The sequence below is a fragment of the Natrix helvetica genome (assembly GCF_964273705.1).
Source record: "Natrix helvetica genome assembly, chromosome: 5".
NCBI classification, from domain to species: domain Eukaryota; kingdom Metazoa; phylum Chordata; class Lepidosauria; order Squamata; family Natricidae; genus Natrix; species Natrix helvetica.
In genome coordinates, this window is record NC_138551.1 from 91,430,713 (window position 1) to 91,448,864 (window position 18,152).

At 43.8% G+C, this 18,152-nt stretch overlaps 2 protein-coding genes across 3 annotated transcripts in view; both read right to left on the bottom strand.

Annotated features, from left to right (window-relative positions):
* Positions 1 to 18,152, bottom strand: part of DLG5 (discs large MAGUK scaffold protein 5) — a 154,126-nt gene that overhangs the window by 79,765 nt on the left and 56,209 nt on the right. For both annotated transcript variants that reach the window (XM_081956495.1, XM_081956494.1), the window contains exons 3-5: positions 16,463 to 16,631; positions 10,786 to 10,929; positions 9,703 to 9,886 (exon numbers count right to left, since the gene is read on the bottom strand). In XM_081956495.1, coding sequence (XP_081812621.1) covers positions 9,703 to 9,886; positions 10,786 to 10,929; positions 16,463 to 16,631 — 497 coding nt within the window. The remainder of the gene's footprint in view (positions 1 to 9,702; positions 9,887 to 10,785; positions 10,930 to 16,462; positions 16,632 to 18,152) is intronic.
* POLR3A (RNA polymerase III subunit A) overlaps positions 1 to 18,152 on the bottom strand; it is a 169,562-nt gene that overhangs the window by 5,035 nt on the left and 146,375 nt on the right. The window lies entirely within an intron of this gene.

Genomic DNA, 18,152 nt, shown 5'->3' on the forward strand with positions numbered 1-18,152 from the left:
GGAAGAAAGAAAAGATGAAAGGAAAGGAAGAAAAAAAGGAGGTAGGGAAAAGAGAGAGAAAGAAAAAGAAAGAAAGAAAGAAAGAAAGAAAGAAAGAAAGAAGGTATTTTATTTCTAACTTCCTCTTTCTTTATACACCAATTGATCTGCAGCGTTTGTAAACATTTATACCACCAACACACCCTGAAAATTATGTGTTGGCGCTTGCCTTGCTGTGTGATGTATTGTGTATATGGAAAGCATTCTTGCTTGAATTTGGTGGAAGAGCAGGTTATTTTGAGACTGAATGGATCAAAAATGGAGGCGGGCAGGGCTGGGAGAGACATTCCTGAACTGTGTGTAAGTTTCAGGCAAACGGTTTTTTTGTTTTACACAGTACCCTTTTTCCTTGCCTTACTTGTTTTCCATATGTGGTATATATTTCCTGCACTGGTCAAGCTCCTTTTTCTTTGAAGTGGCTATAGAAGCAAATAGTTAAGCAGCACAAACGACTGGCTTGTTTGCTTGCTTTATACATACATTTATTTATATCACTCCTGTGTTTCCTCCTAACACTATTAAGGCAGCCTTCCATGCTAAAACGAAGCCATAAAATTCTGCAACAGCTGCAGCTTTTAAAGGGGTCAGGCTATGAGAAAATACCAATTTATTGCTTCCTGTACCTTCCTGTTGGAAAAAAATTGCTGAGCCTGTATGCACAGTGACACTAGTAAATCTTATTTTGGAAGGAGATTAAGAGGAACTTCTGTCCCTCTCTATAATCTCTCACATTATATAAGGCAAAGGTAAAGATTCCCCTCGCACATATGTGCTAACTGTTCTCGACTCTAGGGGGCAGTGCTCATCTCCGTTTCTAAGCTGAAGAGACAGAGCTGTCCGAAGACGACTCTGTGGTCATGTGGCCAACATGACTAAATGCCAAAGGCGCCCGGAACGCTGTTACATTCCCACCAAAAGTGCTTCCTATTTTTCTACTTGCATTTTTACATGCTTTTGAACTGTTAGGTTGGCAGAAGCTGGGATAAGTAATGGGAGCTCACTCTGTTACGCGGTGCTAGGGATTCAAACAGCCGAACTGCCAACCTTTCTGATCGATAAGCTCAGCGTCTAAGCCACTGAATGGGTTTTCTTTTGGTGTATTCCCTCTTTCCTCAAACCGAGTTAGAATTCAAACTTTTGTATGTACCTGAAAAAATAAAACCATGTTTCTCTTATTCACCTGGAACTGAGTAAGAAATATATAGCTTGGTAATAATGCCTGAGTCAGAATGACTTTACTGGCTGGGTGTTTTAAACTCATCAACAAATATTTTATATTTGTATACTTTTTTATATTTAGCAATAGCAATAGCACTTAGACTTATATACTGCTTCACAGTAATTTACAGCCCTCTCTAAGCGGTTTACAGAGTCAGCATCATGCCCCTCAAAATCTGGGTCCTCATTTTACTGACCTTGGAAGAATGCAAGGCTGAGTCAAGCTTCGGCTGCTCAGGATCGAACTGCTGGCAGTCACAGAATTAGCTGCAATGCTGCATTCTATTCACTGTGCCAACACACCTTGGTTTATATTTTATTTTATAAAAATATTTTATTTTGTATATTTTTAATAGTTTTATTAAACATAAATCTTTAAACGGGTTTTAAAAGACTTAAACATAAATCTTTTTCTTATATTTATACGTAAGAGGGGTGTGATGCTAGTTCGCCTCCTCGTGGTGCACCCTGGATAGCAAGGTAGTGTGAACCAAACAACTAGCAACAACTGGCAGCCAGACTACATTGAAGATTTGGCAGTTAACGACAGTTGGCCGCCAGACATCTTTGTAGAACTCCTGGCTCTCTAAATACATGGCAACGGATAAAGACACAGTGGAAAGCCAAATGGGCTGCCGAACGCCCAGATACAGGAAGTTACATAGATGACCCTACACAAAAGGTGTCAGATTTTGACCTTCCTCGCCAGCATTGGTCAACTCTGAACAAGATCCGTACCCAACATGGTGTCTGTCAGGACTCATGGTTTAAGTGGGGTGTGGTCTCTACCCCTCAGTGTGACTGTGATGCTCCTCAACAAAATATCCACCACATTGTGTCTGAGTGTCCATCAAGAGCTTACACTGGCGCAATGTCTGCTTTTTTCAACATAGACCACCCTGTCCTTGAATGGCTCAGTGGAGTGGACATTAACATTTGAACTACTGTAACTACTATAAGTCCATGTAACTAAGATCATGGCATCCAGCCTCTTAATTCCTGGCAAATAGATGGGGAAGAAATGGAGGTAGTGACAGATTTTATTTTCCTGGGCTCCAAGATCACGGCAGAGGGGGACTGCAACCAAAAAATTAAAAGACACTCCTGGGGAAGAAAGCTATGGCAAATCTGGACAGCATCCTAAAAAGCAGAGACATCACCCTGCCAACAAAAGTGTGTATAGTCAAGGCTATGGTTTTCCCAGCTGCAATGTATGGCTGCGAAAGTTGGACCATAAGGAAGGCTAAGCGTCAAAGAATGGAGGCCTTTGAACTCTGGTGCTGGAGAAGACTCCTGTGAGTCCCTTGGACTGCAAGGTAATCAAACTGGTCAGTCCTAGAGGAGACCAACTCTGACTCCTCTTTAGAAGGCAAGATCCTAAAGATGAAACTCAAATATTTCGGCCACCTAATGAGAAGGAAGGAGTCACTGGAGAAGAGCCTAATGCTGGGAAAGATGGAAGGCAAAAGAAGAAGGGGACGACAGAGAATGATGTGGCTTGATGGAGTCACTGAGCAGTCGGCGTGAGCTTAAATGGACTCCGGGGTGTTAGATACTTGCTCTAACGTCAGTGATTTCCACTAAGGTCCTCTGTTCTGGCGGGAACAGAGGTTTAATCCTATTGGTCGAAGTGTCTGACAGCTCCCTATAAAAGGGCTGCTGTCAGACTCAACCTTCGCTGGATCGTTCTCACTTGTTGTACTTAATAAAGAGCTGTTGTTACCGTTAAGTGCCTACCCATTACCCAATCTAACAGGGGGAGGGTAGAGGACAGGAAGGCCTGGAGGGAAGTTGTCCCTCGGGCTTAGTCTGGTCATATCCTACACCCTAGGTGACATGGGGGTGCTGCAACAGCCATCATTTCAGGCATCCTTCGTTCAGTTTTGTTGTAATTCTGAACGGTCACTGAATGGGTGGTTGTGAGTTGAGGAATACCTGTACTGCTTTCTTCCACAACAATTTTCAACTTTCCAATCTAGCAGATGGATGACAAGAAATCACTCCAAGCAGCTCCTTGGCACAGCTTCATGGATACACCAAAGCCTTCAATGCCATGCTAAAATTGTGACATGGGTCATTTTTACAACAAATCTTACACTGGTAATATTGTTAGGATTTTCTGAAACAGTTCCTGAAGCTTCTCCGAAAACAAGGAGAAAGTCTAGGGGGCCACAGATTTGGAGCTGACGATCAGCAGTGAGTAAGATAATTTTTCCTAGCATAAAGATAAAACGTTTCTCCAAATTTCCACCTTCTACTGCCGCCTCATAATCTCTTCATAAATCAACTACCCTGTTTCCCTGAAAATAAGACCTCCCTGGATAATAAGCCCAATCGGGCTTTTGAGTGCATTCACTAAAATAAGTCCTCCCCTGAAAATAAGCCTTCCCCTAAAATATTTAAACGCATGCGGAGCTGGTGCCGGTCATTTCTGGGGAGGGGAGGGGGGAACATGCCCATGTACCTGCCATCCATGCAAATGACCTCACGGAGGCTGCCCCCACAAATCCTAGCTACCGCGCCGCTTCTCTTAGTGGCGGCCGCAAAAAGAGCAGCAGGCCCAGCGAGGCTAGGACTGGCAAGTGTGCCAGATAGAGACAGAACTTCCAGCCTTGACTGGATCAGCTGATCCATGGGTCGTGGGTAAGGTTAAGGAACCTCCTGCACCTCATAAATAATAAGACCTCCCTGAAAATAAGGCCAAGCGCTTATTTTGGAGGTGAAAAGAAAATAAGACCCTGTCTTACTTTCAGAGAAACACAGTAGTAAATTGCTCCCAATGAGGTTTATTTATTTTAGATAATTTGTATTGCCACCTACTCATTCACAGCGGCTTACAGATAATAAAAACACAATGTAGCAATAATAATAAAATGATAAACAACCCCACACACCACCCTACCTGGTGACAAAACACTCAAATCAATTGTTTAATGGGCTCCATCCAACTCTGGGTTCCTTGGGCCCACTGGCAAAAACAGGTCTTCAGTGGCTTACGAAAGAGTGTCAGTGGGAGCCGGTCAAATTTCCAAAGAGATGATTTTCCAGAGAGAGGGAGCCACCACAGAGAAGGCCCTTCTTCTGGGTCTCACCAGATCTACTTCCTTAGGGGATGGGATCTGCAACATTCCTTGCCTCCCCGCTCTAGCGGGTCAGGTGGATGTGACCGGCAAGAGATGGTCCCTCAGACAATCTGGTCCCAAGCCATGAAGGGCTTGCATCCGAAAGCAAATCAGCAACCAACACGGCTCTGGCAGGGGAGGTGGCACATGTGCACAAAACCAAGTGGGCTTCTGCATTTTGCTCCAACTGGAGCTTCTGGATGGCTCCAAATTAATTACTGTATTTTTTGCTCCATAAGACGCATCTGATCATAAGATGCACTCCCATTTTCGGCCTCCACGTGCTCCGTTTTCAGCCTCTGTGCAACTTGCAGAGGCCAAAAATGGGGTCCGTGGAGGCCAAAAATAGGACGTGTGGAGGTCAAAACCGGGACGTGTGGAGGCCAACAATGGGGCACACGGAGGCCAACAATAGGACACATGGAGGTCAAAAACAGAAAGCACAGAGGCCAAAAATGGGATGTGTGGAAGCTGAAAAGGGGAGGGGACATAGGCTGAAATCAGGATGAACAGAGGCCAAAAATGGCCAAAAGGTAGGGGCTGGCAAATGGGCGGGGCTTTGGCAATATTCGCTCCATAAGATGCACAGACATTTCCACCCACTTTTGGGAGACAAAAAAGGGTGTCTTATGGAGCAAAAAATACAGTAAGATTCACGTTAAATGTTTATAGGAGGCAAAGAAAATCCTAGAGAGCAATTGGTGAATCTTCCATACCATACAGGTAGTCCTCGACTTACAACTAGTTCAATTAGTGACCTTTCAAAATTACAACTTTAAAAAGTGACATGACCATTTTTTGCACTTATGACCGTGGTAGAGTCCCCAGGGTCATGTGATTTACATTCAGATGCTTGGCAACTGCTGACTCATATTTATGACGGTTGCAGTGTCCCGTGGGTCATGTGACCTCCTTTTTGTTACCTTCTGACAAGCAAAGTCAGCGGGGGAAGCCAGTTTCACTTACTAATTTAAGAACTTAGTGATTCCCTTAACAAACGTGGTCAGAGAAGTCGTAATACGGAGCAAAACTCGCTTAACCAATGCCTCACTTAGCAAGAAATTTTGGGCTCAATTGTGGTCATAAGTCAAGGGCTCACTGTACTTATTAGTGAATTTGCAGTTTATCTTAATCCTTGCACTCGCAAACCATATTGCTGTTGTACATGAATTTAGTGATTATATACATCTATGACTTTTAGTGCAATTTAAATGCAGGGCTGGTAATTTAAAGCAGGGGTGTCAAACTCAGTTTCACTGAGGGCTGTATCAGGGCTGTGGTTGACCTTGGGGGGTGGTTTGGCTGACTGGGTGGGTGTGGCCACTGGGTGAGCGTGGCCAGCCTCATACCACTCACTGGGCATGGTTGACTGGGTGGGCATGGCAAACTGTGTCAGAGTTTGTTGCAGAAAAATCAAATCCAGAAAGCACACACAAATAACTGATTCAGCTGGATTCATTAACTTCTTTATATACATAATAACAGATGAATAAATGTACAATACCAATAGTAGATTCTTTCAATGTGGTAGAAGTTACAAGCGGAACACAAGCAGGAGAGAACAGTTTGTTTCATCTCAAGAGTTTAGAGCAGACAGAGCAGCTTCGTTTCCAGCACAGAGCTTAATACAGACAAGACTAGTTTCAGTTTCAATTCTCAGCACAGAGCTGCAGGGCTAAACCTCACCCAGGCTTTAATCTGTTTCAGCTCCCATTGGCTGATTTAGTTGCTATGCTTATTCATTAGCTGACTTGTTACCATGTCTCTCCCAGTCATGAATATTCTAACAAACTAGGTGGGTGTGGCCAGCTTGATACCACTCCCCAAACTGCTGGACTGGGCCAAAACGACGCAGGCTGGCCCCTTACATTTTCCAGGACAGTCACATGGGCCAGATCCAGACTGCGGGCCTTGTGTTTGACACCCCTGTTTTAGAGGATGAAGGGATGATGAATGAGAAACAGGAGGCAGATAAATGGACAACAGCGAGAAGTCGCAAAAATACAAATAAAAGTAACTGCGTGGAAAAAACTGGACTACCTAGAAATCTAAAAATAGAAGCAACAGGAAATTTCAGGCTGCCAGAATAGAAAATAGGGACACTGAGGTCTTTAGGAATGGCTTGAAAGTTGAAAAAGAATTATGGCATAAACAACAGCTGGATGAGTCCCAGAGAAAGAGCTAAATCCATCAGGACAATCCTCTGAGATTACAGATGTCCTGCCAATGCAATGACTTCTGGGGAAAAAACAACAACTCATCCTAATCTGAAGATGTGCTCAATTCCTATGATTGACCATCTGCAAATCCCTTTAATAAAGTGGAGTTGTGTTAAATTTAGATTATCATGTCATGTTTAAGTTGCTGGTTTCCTTGCAATGCAGGATGGGTTACTATACAAAGGAGGTGTGTGTGTGTGTGTGTGTTTTACTGAAAAATTTACTTTGTAAAATTACTTTGTACTGAAAATAAGATGGATTAATTTATTGACAAGGGTCTGAATGTAGCATGAAATACCAGGTTCGTTTCAACTAAATAGTCTGGGTCCATCTCTACACAGATTTATCACTTTACTGGAGTTATTCAAAAATAGACTGGACAACCATTTGACTGGATGGTGTAGAGCAGTGATGGCTAACCTTTTTCTAAAGGGTGCCAAAACTGTGCGGCTGCGCGCTATTGCGCGCAGGTGCATGTGCGAGCAACCTCCCCCCAGTTGTGTATGAGTGAGCAAACCCCCTGGCACATGAGTGAGCAACCCCCCCCACATTGCACATGTGCGAGCGACCCCCGTGCAGGGGAGGAATTTTCGCCCTCCCTAGGCTTCAGGAATGCATCCGGAGCCTGGGGAGGACAAAAAACGGCCCAACGAGATGTTGGGAAACAAACTTCTGGTTTGCCCATTGGGCCATTTTTTGCCCTCCCTAGGCTTCAAGAGGTCTCCGGAGCCTGGGGAGAGCGAAAAACTGGCCCAAACGGGCCAATGAATAGATGCCATAGGTTCGCCATCACAGATGTAGAGTCTTCTGTTTCAGCATGGGATTGGACTAGAAGACCCTTCCAACTCTGTTCTTCTGTTTCAATTAATGTAGAAAAGAGAGCTCATCAGTTTGAATTACTGTTCTACCTACCGTATTTTTCAGAGTATAAGACTCACCAAGGTTTTGAAGAGGCAATTTTTTTAAAAAAGTAGGTAGGTAGAGGGATAGAGAGGGAGAGAAAGAGAGAGAAGTACAGTAGGTAGGTACGGGGAGAGAGATAGTAGTTAGGTAGGTAGGTAGATAAAGGGATAGAGAAAGAGAGAAACAGAGAGAGAGAAATACAGTAGGAAGGGAGGGAGAGTGTTTGTAGGTAGGTAGGGAGAGGGATAGAGAGAAAGAGAGAGAGGGAGGGAGGGAGGGAGGGAGGGAGGGAGAGAGAGAGAGAGAGAGAGAGAGAGAGAGAGAGAGAGAAATACAGTAGATAGATAAGGAGAGAGACACAGTAGTTAGTTAGGCAGGTAGGTAGATAAAGGGATAGACAGGTAGGTGTCTGCTGGTACAGCACTTGATCAATGTAATTCTCATCAACTAGTTAAAGAGCTTTCCAAAAGGAAAAAAAAAAGTTTTTGCACTCTGGAAATCTCCCCAAAACAGCCCGTTTTCCACAAAAACAGGTCCGTTTTTTTTCCAACGGGCAGAGTGCTCCTGGTGTGTGTGTGTGGGGAGGGGGAAACAAGCAATAAACATTTTTTGCAAAAACAGGCCTCTTTTTTTGTCAAAAAAATTGCATGCATAGCCTTATGTAAGCTTATAGAGTCGGGTCGGGGGGGGGGCAAAAAATGGCCCATTTTAGCCTCATTTCTGCCCTCCCCAGCCCCTAGGAGCTCTCTGAAAGCCTCCATAAGGGTATGCAAGGCCATTTTGGTGAAGGGAGGCGGGGCTTCGGGAGGCAAAAAAATGCTGTATTCGGTGTATAAGATGCATCCAGATTTTCAGCCTCTTTTTTGAGGTAAAAAGGTGCGTCTTATACTCCGAAAAATACGGTAGATAAGGGCAACATTGGTTAGATTTCTCTCATTTAACCACTTGGCAACTTCTTGTTGGTTTGGCCAAGAAGATTCAAGGGAGCTGAAAATTCATCAGTTATCTTCTAAGTAAGGCGGTGAGAATCAGGTAGAAGAGAAAGAAATCCAGACTGGATTTCCAGAAGCTGAATCCTAGCAGAAGAATTCCTTACAGACTGAGAAGACAGAGGTCCATGCATTGATGCACAACCGAAATTCAGTATAGAAACAAGCAGATTAAAGACCAAATGGCCTATAGAATACTCTAAGGTAAAGGTAAAGGTTCCCCTCACACATATGTGCTAGTCGTTCCTCACTCTAGGGGGCGGTGCTCATCTTTGTTTCAAAGCCAAAGAGCTGTCCGAAGATATCTCCGTGATCATGTGGCCAGCATGACTGAATGCTGAAGGTGTACGGAACGTTGTTACCTTCCCACCAAAGGTGGCTCCTATTTGCATTTTTTACGTGCTTTCTAGCTGCTAGGTTGGCAGAAGCTAGGACAGTAACAGGAGCTCACTCCATTATGCGGCACTAAAGATTCAAACCGCCGAACTGGCAGACCTTTCTGATCAACAAGCTCAGCGCCTTAGCCACTGAGCCACTATAGAACATCCTAGTGTGATCTAATTAATATCAGAAAACTGCTTTTGGAATAAATTATCTTCAAGCTGATTGCAAAGCTGAAAAACCAGAAAGTTTATAAATAGAAACACTAAATTGCTTAGATCTGCCTTAAGAAAAAATTCAATCATGGTGCCTAAATTCTGCAAAAAGCATAGCCGAAAAGCCATCAGCAATAAATGCAACCAATACGCTAATTAAATAAAAAGCACTACTAATGCATTAATACACATTTTAATTGTGAAAAAAACCCACCACCTTTCCTATGGAAACTACAGCAGTCCTAGACATATGACAACAGAGCCCAACATTTCTGTTGTTAAGCGAGACAGTAGTTGAGTGAGTTTTCTTGCCACACTCATTAAGTGAATGCTGCGGTTGTTAAGTTAGTGATGCGGTTGCTAAGTGAATCTGGCTTCCTCACTGACCTTGCGTGTCAGAAGGTTGCAAAAGGGAATTACATGCAACCGTCATAAATATGAACCAGTCGCCAAACATCCAATTTCTGTCCACGTGACCACGGGGATGCTGCAATGATCATGTGAAAACGGCCATATCTTGCTTTTGTCAGTGCTGTGGTAACTTCGAACAGTCACTAAATGAACTGTTGCAAGTCGAGGAGTAGCTATACCTTAAAAAAACCAGGGAAAGAAATACCTGCTGTTGTTGGCTGCGTAGGTTTGTAATCTCCTTCTGATCGTCCTCGTGAAGCCTCTTCATTTCCTCACACAATTGCTGGAGGTGATTGTGCTCTCGTACAAACTGGCTGTTTTTCCTCTTTAAGGTGTCCAGGTCCTCCTTCAGCTGGGACTGGTCACTCAGCAGACGGCTGTGTAACGTACTGGCCAGAAGAGAAAGGCACACAAGTAAGGCCAAAATGAAATGACCCCTTGCGCCTTGAAATTAAAAGTGACTTTTAAAGGAGATAGTTAAAGAGCAATTGTCTCGAATGGTCATCTATTTCAGCGGTCACCAACTGGTGACCCATGGACCAATGAGGGTCCACGAGAAAATTTTGGTGATCCGCAGGAAAATTATTTGCATTTTTTATATTCTTTTATTCTTATTCTTGTTTCTGTTTGACAAATTCTAATGAATGAATGAATAAATAAATAAATCACACTGCTGGCCTTCTCTACTAAAATGCAAGGAAAAAGTTGAGGGTCATGAAGTATTTGGACATTAAAAGCAGTAAAACTTTTAAATGAAGATTCAACTTTTTGAGGGTTCATTGATGCACCAATGCAATCTTGGGAGGGGGGAGGAGGAGAAGAATGGTTGAAATTCAAGGACTACTGTATCTAACTGTCCCAGGGAAATATTTTGACCTGCACCCCAATCAAGGGGAAAAAAGATTCAGAAACAGAAAACAAATATGTCTCCCAAACATGCAATCAAAAGGAAATGAAAGCATGTTTTAAGCCTGGGGAAAGTAACTTTTACAGACCTTGCTCCATCCCTTTGCAAGAGAAGTTTGCATTCAAACAGCTTTCAAAAGCTGATTTTCTCTCTGCGAGATTAAAAAAAAGAACCCTAATCCTTAATCCGCTATCAAATGCTCTGTAGATTCTCCCTCCGCCGATGTTAGAATTAGGACATTTTAGAGACAAACAGACTGAGAGGATAAGTAAGCTAGCAATAAAAGCCCCTGAATATCCAACTCTAAGAGAACCTATTCAATGCAAAAGATAAGTTAAAAAAACAAACAAACACCCAGTAAGGTTGTGTATGTTTACTCACTGATAGAAATCAGCTTCCTTAGCAGCTTCTTCGCATCTCTTTAGCGTTTTGGTATGCTGGTTCTGTAGGGACTGTAGATCCGACATAGCCTTCATACACTGTATCTTCAATCTTTCGTAATCGTGGTTTGGTTTGGGGTTAGGCCTACCACAAAGAGATGGTCACATCAGTAAGCTAAAGTGTCTTTGGAGCACTTAGTCAACAGTATGGAAGGGATTTATCACTGCTTTCCCCCCCAATCTTCAGATCTAGCCCACAGACAATAAAGGAGAATCTTTGTAGCTCAGGGTTGACATGAGCCTGCTTGTTTTATTTTTTAAGTTTTTTATTTACTTTTCCAAATTTTAAATATAAACATTCCATCTTTCCTTAAGCAGTGTGTCGTCTGAGTATAAATATTTCTGTGCAACATCCTTCCATAAATTATAGTACATTGAAAAATTAAACATTATAATAATCTTCCTTTCCTTAACATGATTTCCAATAAAAATACCATAACAACATTAAACATAATTATTCTCATCATAGTAATACTAACAATTGTCATTTTATTCTCATTTTTATCTTAATATATTTTTTGTTCTTTTAACCTTTTTTAAACTTTCCTTTTATTTCCAGTTTCTTTTTATTCTCTAACCATTCATAAAACACTTCCCATATCAAGTAATAATCAGTTTGTTCTTTCTCCTTAATTGCTAATGTTAACCTATTCATTGGCCTGCTTGTTTTCTTGCAGGCCTTTCATGACCCAACTAGGTAACATCAACAGTGCCAAAAGTGGGGTGGGATTTGTTCTCTGTTTATATTCTAGTGGCTTGCCCTGTCAGTGTTGGTGAGAGGAGCTACGATAACTCACCGCAGTCAACTTGTTACACTAATATCGAATAAATAATCTGTCAGACCTGGAAGCCACCTTTTACTTTGGGCTTTCAGGCCTGCCACATTTTCTGCAATAGGAAAATGGGAGGGGGAATTATATGGAGTGTGGGAGATATATAGTCAAAATAACATTCTTTTCTCAGAGAGACAAGGTCACTTTGCCCTGCAGCTGTGAGTAGGAGGCATCTCCAGTTTTGGACAGTGAATGATTGGGCCATGCGATAGACATGTGGATGTTGGGCAGGGACTTGAACCTTCATTTGGGTGAGGAAAACCTGGAAACTTTCAGATTCGGGTTTTCCCAGCTGTGACAATACGACAACTCAAATAAAATGGAACTTTGAGGAAACTCAAGCCTCGGAGTCTTCTTTCGTTGGGGGTGTTACTTGGAACCCTGCCATAATCCAACAGAATCATGAAACAAAGGATGCCAAAGGAGGGGCAAAATAAAATGTGAATGACCAAAATAAAAAAAAAGGTTTAAATTATTTTAAATAATTAAATTGAATTGTTGAATTGTCTCGCAGAGAGTTCTCAAATGTTGACTTGGCCATGGAGAGTTGTTTTGCAGTGAGCTGGCTACGGTGAATTGTCTCATTCTGTAAGTGGGGACGGCCTTAGAGATTCTTTGCTTGGGCTGTTTGCTGTTGGCTTCTTTGGCAGTTTCTTGATTGGGGTGTTGTTTACTGGATTGTTGGTCTGAGGTTAACCTTGGAGTTCATCTATGCTGATCTGGGAGCTGACAGCTGGTAGAGAGGAGCTTGGGTCTTTTTGTTCTTTTTTGGGCTGGTTGGTTGTCTCTTTTGCATAGTCTATAGATATTGTTTAGGTCTATGTATCTCTCGATGGCTGATTTGTCAAAGTGCCAAGCTACTAACTCACAACCCTGATAGTCATCCAATTCTGCTCTCACTATAAATTGTACCTAGAGTGAGAAGCATCATGTTTCCTTCCATTTTGTACCATACAACATTTACACAATCTGGATCGTGTGTAGCTTGGCCCTAAATGTTGTAGAGAGGAAGGTTTTTCTCCGAGGTGTTCAGAAAACTCCCCTGTTGTCTAATCCACGTGGCATCGACACACTGCTTGGAAAAGCTTAAACCCATGATAGCGAATCTATGGCATGCGTGCTGGAAGTGGCATGCAGAGCCATCTCTTTGCCTGTTGCTCTTCTGGGTTCCAGTGCAGCTGGTCTTCGCATGTTTGGGAGCGCTGGAAACCGGAAGAGCAGCTCCCCGGCACGCATGTGTGCACCAGGAAGCAGAGTTTCTAGTTTTCGGCGCACACATGCAGGCTGGCCAGCTGGTCTTTGTGCGCACGTGTGCCAGAAACTGGAAGACCAGGGGACCGGCGCACATGCGCATACGGGAAAACAGAAGCTCAGCTTCCCGGTGCACGGGGAGCTGCTCTTCCGCTTTCTGGTACTCCTGCATGTGCAAGCCGGAGAGGTACTCTTCCGGTTTTAAGTGCTCCCTCATGTACCTGCTCCCGTTTCGGCACTCAGTGGCGAAAAGGTTCGCCAACACTGGCTTAAACATTCACCTGGCAGAACATTTGCAAATTATTAGACAGTGATTTGAAAAGCAGGCTTGGGCAAATAAAACCAAAGGCATTCATTCTCAACAATCTCCTTATTTTGTGGAAGTTCTCCTGATGGACATAAAAGCGACCTCAAAACGCCTAACTCTAGTTCATAAGGATTAGTGGATACTGAAAAATGAAGTGAAGATTTCAATAAAGAGCACTCTAAGCAGTGGGATAGGACCAGGTTGCCAAAATCAACAAGATCCATGACCATTGAAGATCAAGTCATTGTAATAAGACACAATAGGCTTGCAAGAGAAATTGCTAGACAAGCAAAGAAGAAATTTCAACTTAGAAAAGACATTAAGTGGACTGAAGTACCACCAAATCCTCTTTACGAAGTATTTTTAGCTTGAGATCCCAATGACTGTTTTTTTTTCTACCCTGAATATTTTATCTTAAAGCATATTAGCAGACAGATTGTTAGATTATTTTTCTCTACTAAACAAAGAATATATTTGAGGATTTGGGGCCAGTGACTCTCAGCCCAACTCACAGGATTCTTGTTGTGGCAAAAATATGAGGAAGAAGGTGTGTAAGATGTTTGCCCCCTAGAGTTATTTGTAAGAATATTAAAAGCAGTCTGTCTGTCTGTCTATCAACATACCTTATTACCATGTTTCCTTGAAAATACGACATGTCCTGATAATAAGGCCATGCCACATTTTTCTGGTGGGCAAAAATATATGCCCTCCCCTGCAAATAAGCCCCCTGGACAACCCCCCACCTCCGGCCAGGCAAAGCGCCGCTCACCAACCTAGCGGTATCCCGAAGGTGCCAAGCCGCGGGAACCGGGGGGGAAGGCAAAGGTGATCACGTTGCTTGGTGCCTTCGGGATACCGCTAGGTTGATGTCAGGGCAGCCTCCATCAGTAACCAAGAAAGAAACTACTCAACTCCATTTTTCAGAATTAAGAGTACTTTTACTGGTTATGAATAGAAAGCAGCTAGCAAAGCAAGATCTGAGGCAAAAGCGTGCGTAATCATGGATATCAATATGTGACCCAACTCCCTCCCCCTAGTAACCCCAACCCCCAGTCCAATCCGCACACCCCACAGGTATCATGTGGGCTGCAGCTTCAAAACCCATCATCAGGTTGGTATACCGGACGGTTGGCCTTGGCGGTAATTCCACTATCTGCAGCATGCGTAGTAGATGGTGAGAAAATCACTCCCTTCTTCAAATATCATATTATCTCCCACCCTTCCCGTTTCAAAGGCAGCCGAAAACAAGCAGCAAAGCAGAGGCTGACAGTTGGTGAGCAGCGCTGTGCCCAGCTGAAGAGGGGGGTTGCTGGGCGAGCTGCCGGCAGAGCGTACAACCATAGAGTGTACGCCCAGAGCAGCCACTGCTGGAAGACTTGGTTTGGAAGACGCTGAAAAAGCCATGCTGGGAGGGCAGTAGCGACGGTGGCGGCAGTGGAGGTGCCCTGACTCTGCAGGAAGAGCTGGCCAGGGCATCATGAGGCTGGGAGGCATGTGAGCAAGAGCAGAACAACCGCTCGCGGAACCCTCCTCTCCAGCCGTGCAGAGCGCCATTCACTGGCATTTCAAAGGCGTCGCTGGGTGGCAGCAAACAGCCGCTGACGCGGCTTGGCGATACCTCTAGGTCAGTGAATGGCACTGTGCCCGGCTGCAAAGGGGGTTTGCCGGGTGGCTGCTCGTGAGCATGGTCGCTTCATGGCTGTTGTGTTATGCTGCTGCAAGAGCAGAACACAGCCATTTGCCCATGTGGCTGTGCCCGGCTCTTTGGGAGCCTGCTTGCAAGAGAGCAGCCGCCCGGCAACCCCAAAACAATAAACCCTCCCTTCATAATAAGGCCCAAGCCATATTTTGTGGGTAAAAAGAAAATAAGACTTTATCTTATTTTCGGGGAAACACGGTATCTCTCTGTCTTTCTGTGTGTCTGTCAGTCTATCTATCATCTATTCATCCATCCATCATCTATCTGTCAGTCTGTTTGGTCCCATAGAAGGAACATTATGCTCTCAATCCTGTCTGCATAGGAGTGTTGGCTCTCTAAATGTACACAGTGTGTACAAACAACTCCACGTAAACAGACACAATCCTGAAAGTAGATAAATTCTTTCTTTGCTGTATCAATAGCCCAGGACAAAAAACAGCTATAAGGAGATTCTCCCAAGTCCATCACCATCATTTTTTATTTATTGTTATTATTATTATTATTATTATTAATAATAATAATAATAATAATAATAATAATAATAATAATAATAATAATTTTAATATCTTTTATTCATCAAACATAAAACTCAGTCAACTGAACATTCACAAATGCATCACAAATGCCACTGACTGGTGCTAATGGTTGATACGGTTTGCTGCCAGCCTCCTATGTATCAACCAAGTACTTTCTTAAGATGTACGATGTTCCCAGTAGCGCAGTTTTTTGCAGTTCCGCTGGTGTTATTGCAGGAACCTGCAATTTGTTGATGTATCTTATAAAATTCTTGGAATGGTACCAAGTGCCCCAATGACAATGGGTATCACTGTTACATGTTTCATCCATAATCGCGTAGTTTCAATGGTAGGGCTGCAATATTTCACGATTATTAATTATTAATTATTATTATATAAAAAGGAGGCATCTTTGATTCCCAGGAACTGAAGTTCGATGTTGTGCTTGTCGGCCGCTGGCTCTTCCAGCAGCCGAATCGGAGGAGGAGGAGGAGGCGTGGGAGTCAAGGTCATCATCAAGGCAACCTGAGAGCTCCAAGGGGGAAGATGGAATAGAGCTGTCAGAGAGAGAGACAGAGGCAGAGCCTGGGCCATCCATCAGCCCTCAGATGGAGAGTCAACAGCCCCCAGGTCTGGTGGCTTATGAGGAAGAGGAGGAACAGCTGGGTCCAGTGCCTGACATGCGGATGTGCAAAAGGCAGAGGAGGGGAGAGTAGTGGAAATCAATGGGCTGACCCTTGGGATGGAAGAACCACCGCTGCTAGCGAAGCCCCACCTAAGATCTGGGGAATAAAGGCAGGTGGCGGAAATGAATAGGTGTGACAGACAACTATTTATTTCCCTGCCAGACAGACTTGTTAGCCTGTTGTGTGTGTGAGAGAGAGAGACTTTTTTCTGGGGCTTCTGGCACTCCTAATAAAGGAATAATTGATTTAACTACAGAGGGTTTGTCAGAATACTCAAGTAGAATTCTACACCCTGTACAGAAATAAATCTCTGCATTCTGCTCTCACCTGCAGTCATCGAAGGTTGACCCAGGCGAGGACAGGGCGAGACGTTTGCGGAGCTCATCCCTCTCCCGGGTCACTTGGCGAAGCTGAAACAAAATGCTTTCCACTTTTTCGCTCATCTGCCTCACATCCACCGATGGAGGTGGGGGTGACGACGTTTTGCCTGTTGTGCCTGGGATCAAACAGAAACAGAAGCAGAGTTGTGGTGGTTAGACGGGGTGAGCTCCCGTTGCTTGCTCCATCTCCTGCCAACTTAGCAGTTTGAAACCATGCAAATGCAAGTAGATAAATAGGTACCACTTCAGTGGGAAGGTAACAGGGACATGATGCTGGCCACATGACCATGGGAATGTCTTCGGAGAGAGCTGGCTCAGTGGCCACCATGCCATCACTGAGTTAGTCAGTAACGACTAGCGGAGTAAAATCCACAGGACTCCTTTATTATCACAATTTCCTGGAATGCAACTTGCAACTATCACGTTGCAACTATCATGAGCCATGGTGGCACAATGGTTAGAGTGCAGTACTGCAGGCTACTTCCGCTGACTACCAATTGCCTGCAATTTGGCAGTTCAATTCTCACAAGGCTCAAGATTGACTCAACCTTCCATCCTTCTGAGGTGGGTAAAATGAGGACCCAGATTGTTGGGGGCAAATAGGCTGACTCTGTAAACCACTTAGAGAGGGCTGTAAAAGAACTATGAAGCAGTATATAAGTCTAAGTGCTATTGCTATCACCAGCTGGAGGTTTTCTATCTTCACAGAAACACACAGCTGTCATCATTTTACATTTTCTGATATATGCCTCCATTCAACCAATCCTCATAACTCCCCTTCAAAAACCTGTTGCTAAAATTTTAAATGGTTGATGATCTGACTAGCCTGAACACCACTCAATGTTAACTTCCTGGTAAGTTACAAAAAATGTCAAAAGGCTAACAACATTTTTGCAGTAAATGATGCAGAACAAATTCAGCACCGCAAGCCTGGTAGTGGGAGTAGATCCCAGATATTTTACACAGTCTTTAAAGAAATGCTTTTACTTATTTATTCTGCTGATCTGATCCTGCTTATGTCTCCGATTATGACTAATCAGAATCAGACTGCATTTACACTTTACTTTCCTGGACAACCGTGATGTATTTTTTTTCCAGGGAAGTGCCAAACAACACTTTTTTCTTTAAGAAAAAATGAGAGAGAGCAAAAATGCTCCTGACAATTCCATAATTTTTTTACAGTGTAGTCTGTAAAGAGAAATGCTACACTTTTGGGGAAGGAAGGAAGATGGATGGATGGGGGAAGGAAGGAAGGAAGGAAGATGGAGGGAGGGAGGTTGGGAAGAAGGGAGGGAAGAAGGGAGGGAAGAAGGGAGGGAAGGAGGAAGGGAAGAGAAGGAAGACGGATGGATGGATAGAGGGAGAGTGGGAAGAAGGGAAGGAAGGAGGAAGGGAAGGAAAGAAGAAAGGAAGATGGGAGGGAAGGTGGGTGGGAAGAAGGGAGCGAAGAAGGGAAGGAAGGTGGAAGGGAAGAGGAAGAAAGGCGGAGGGAGGGAAGAAGTGAAGGAAAGGGGAAGGGAAGGGAAGGAAGACCGAAGGAGAGAGGGTGGAAAGAAGGGAGGGAAGAAGGGAAGGAAGGAGGAAGAGAAGGAAAGAAGGATGGAAGATGGAGGGAGGGATAGTGGGAAGAAGGGAGG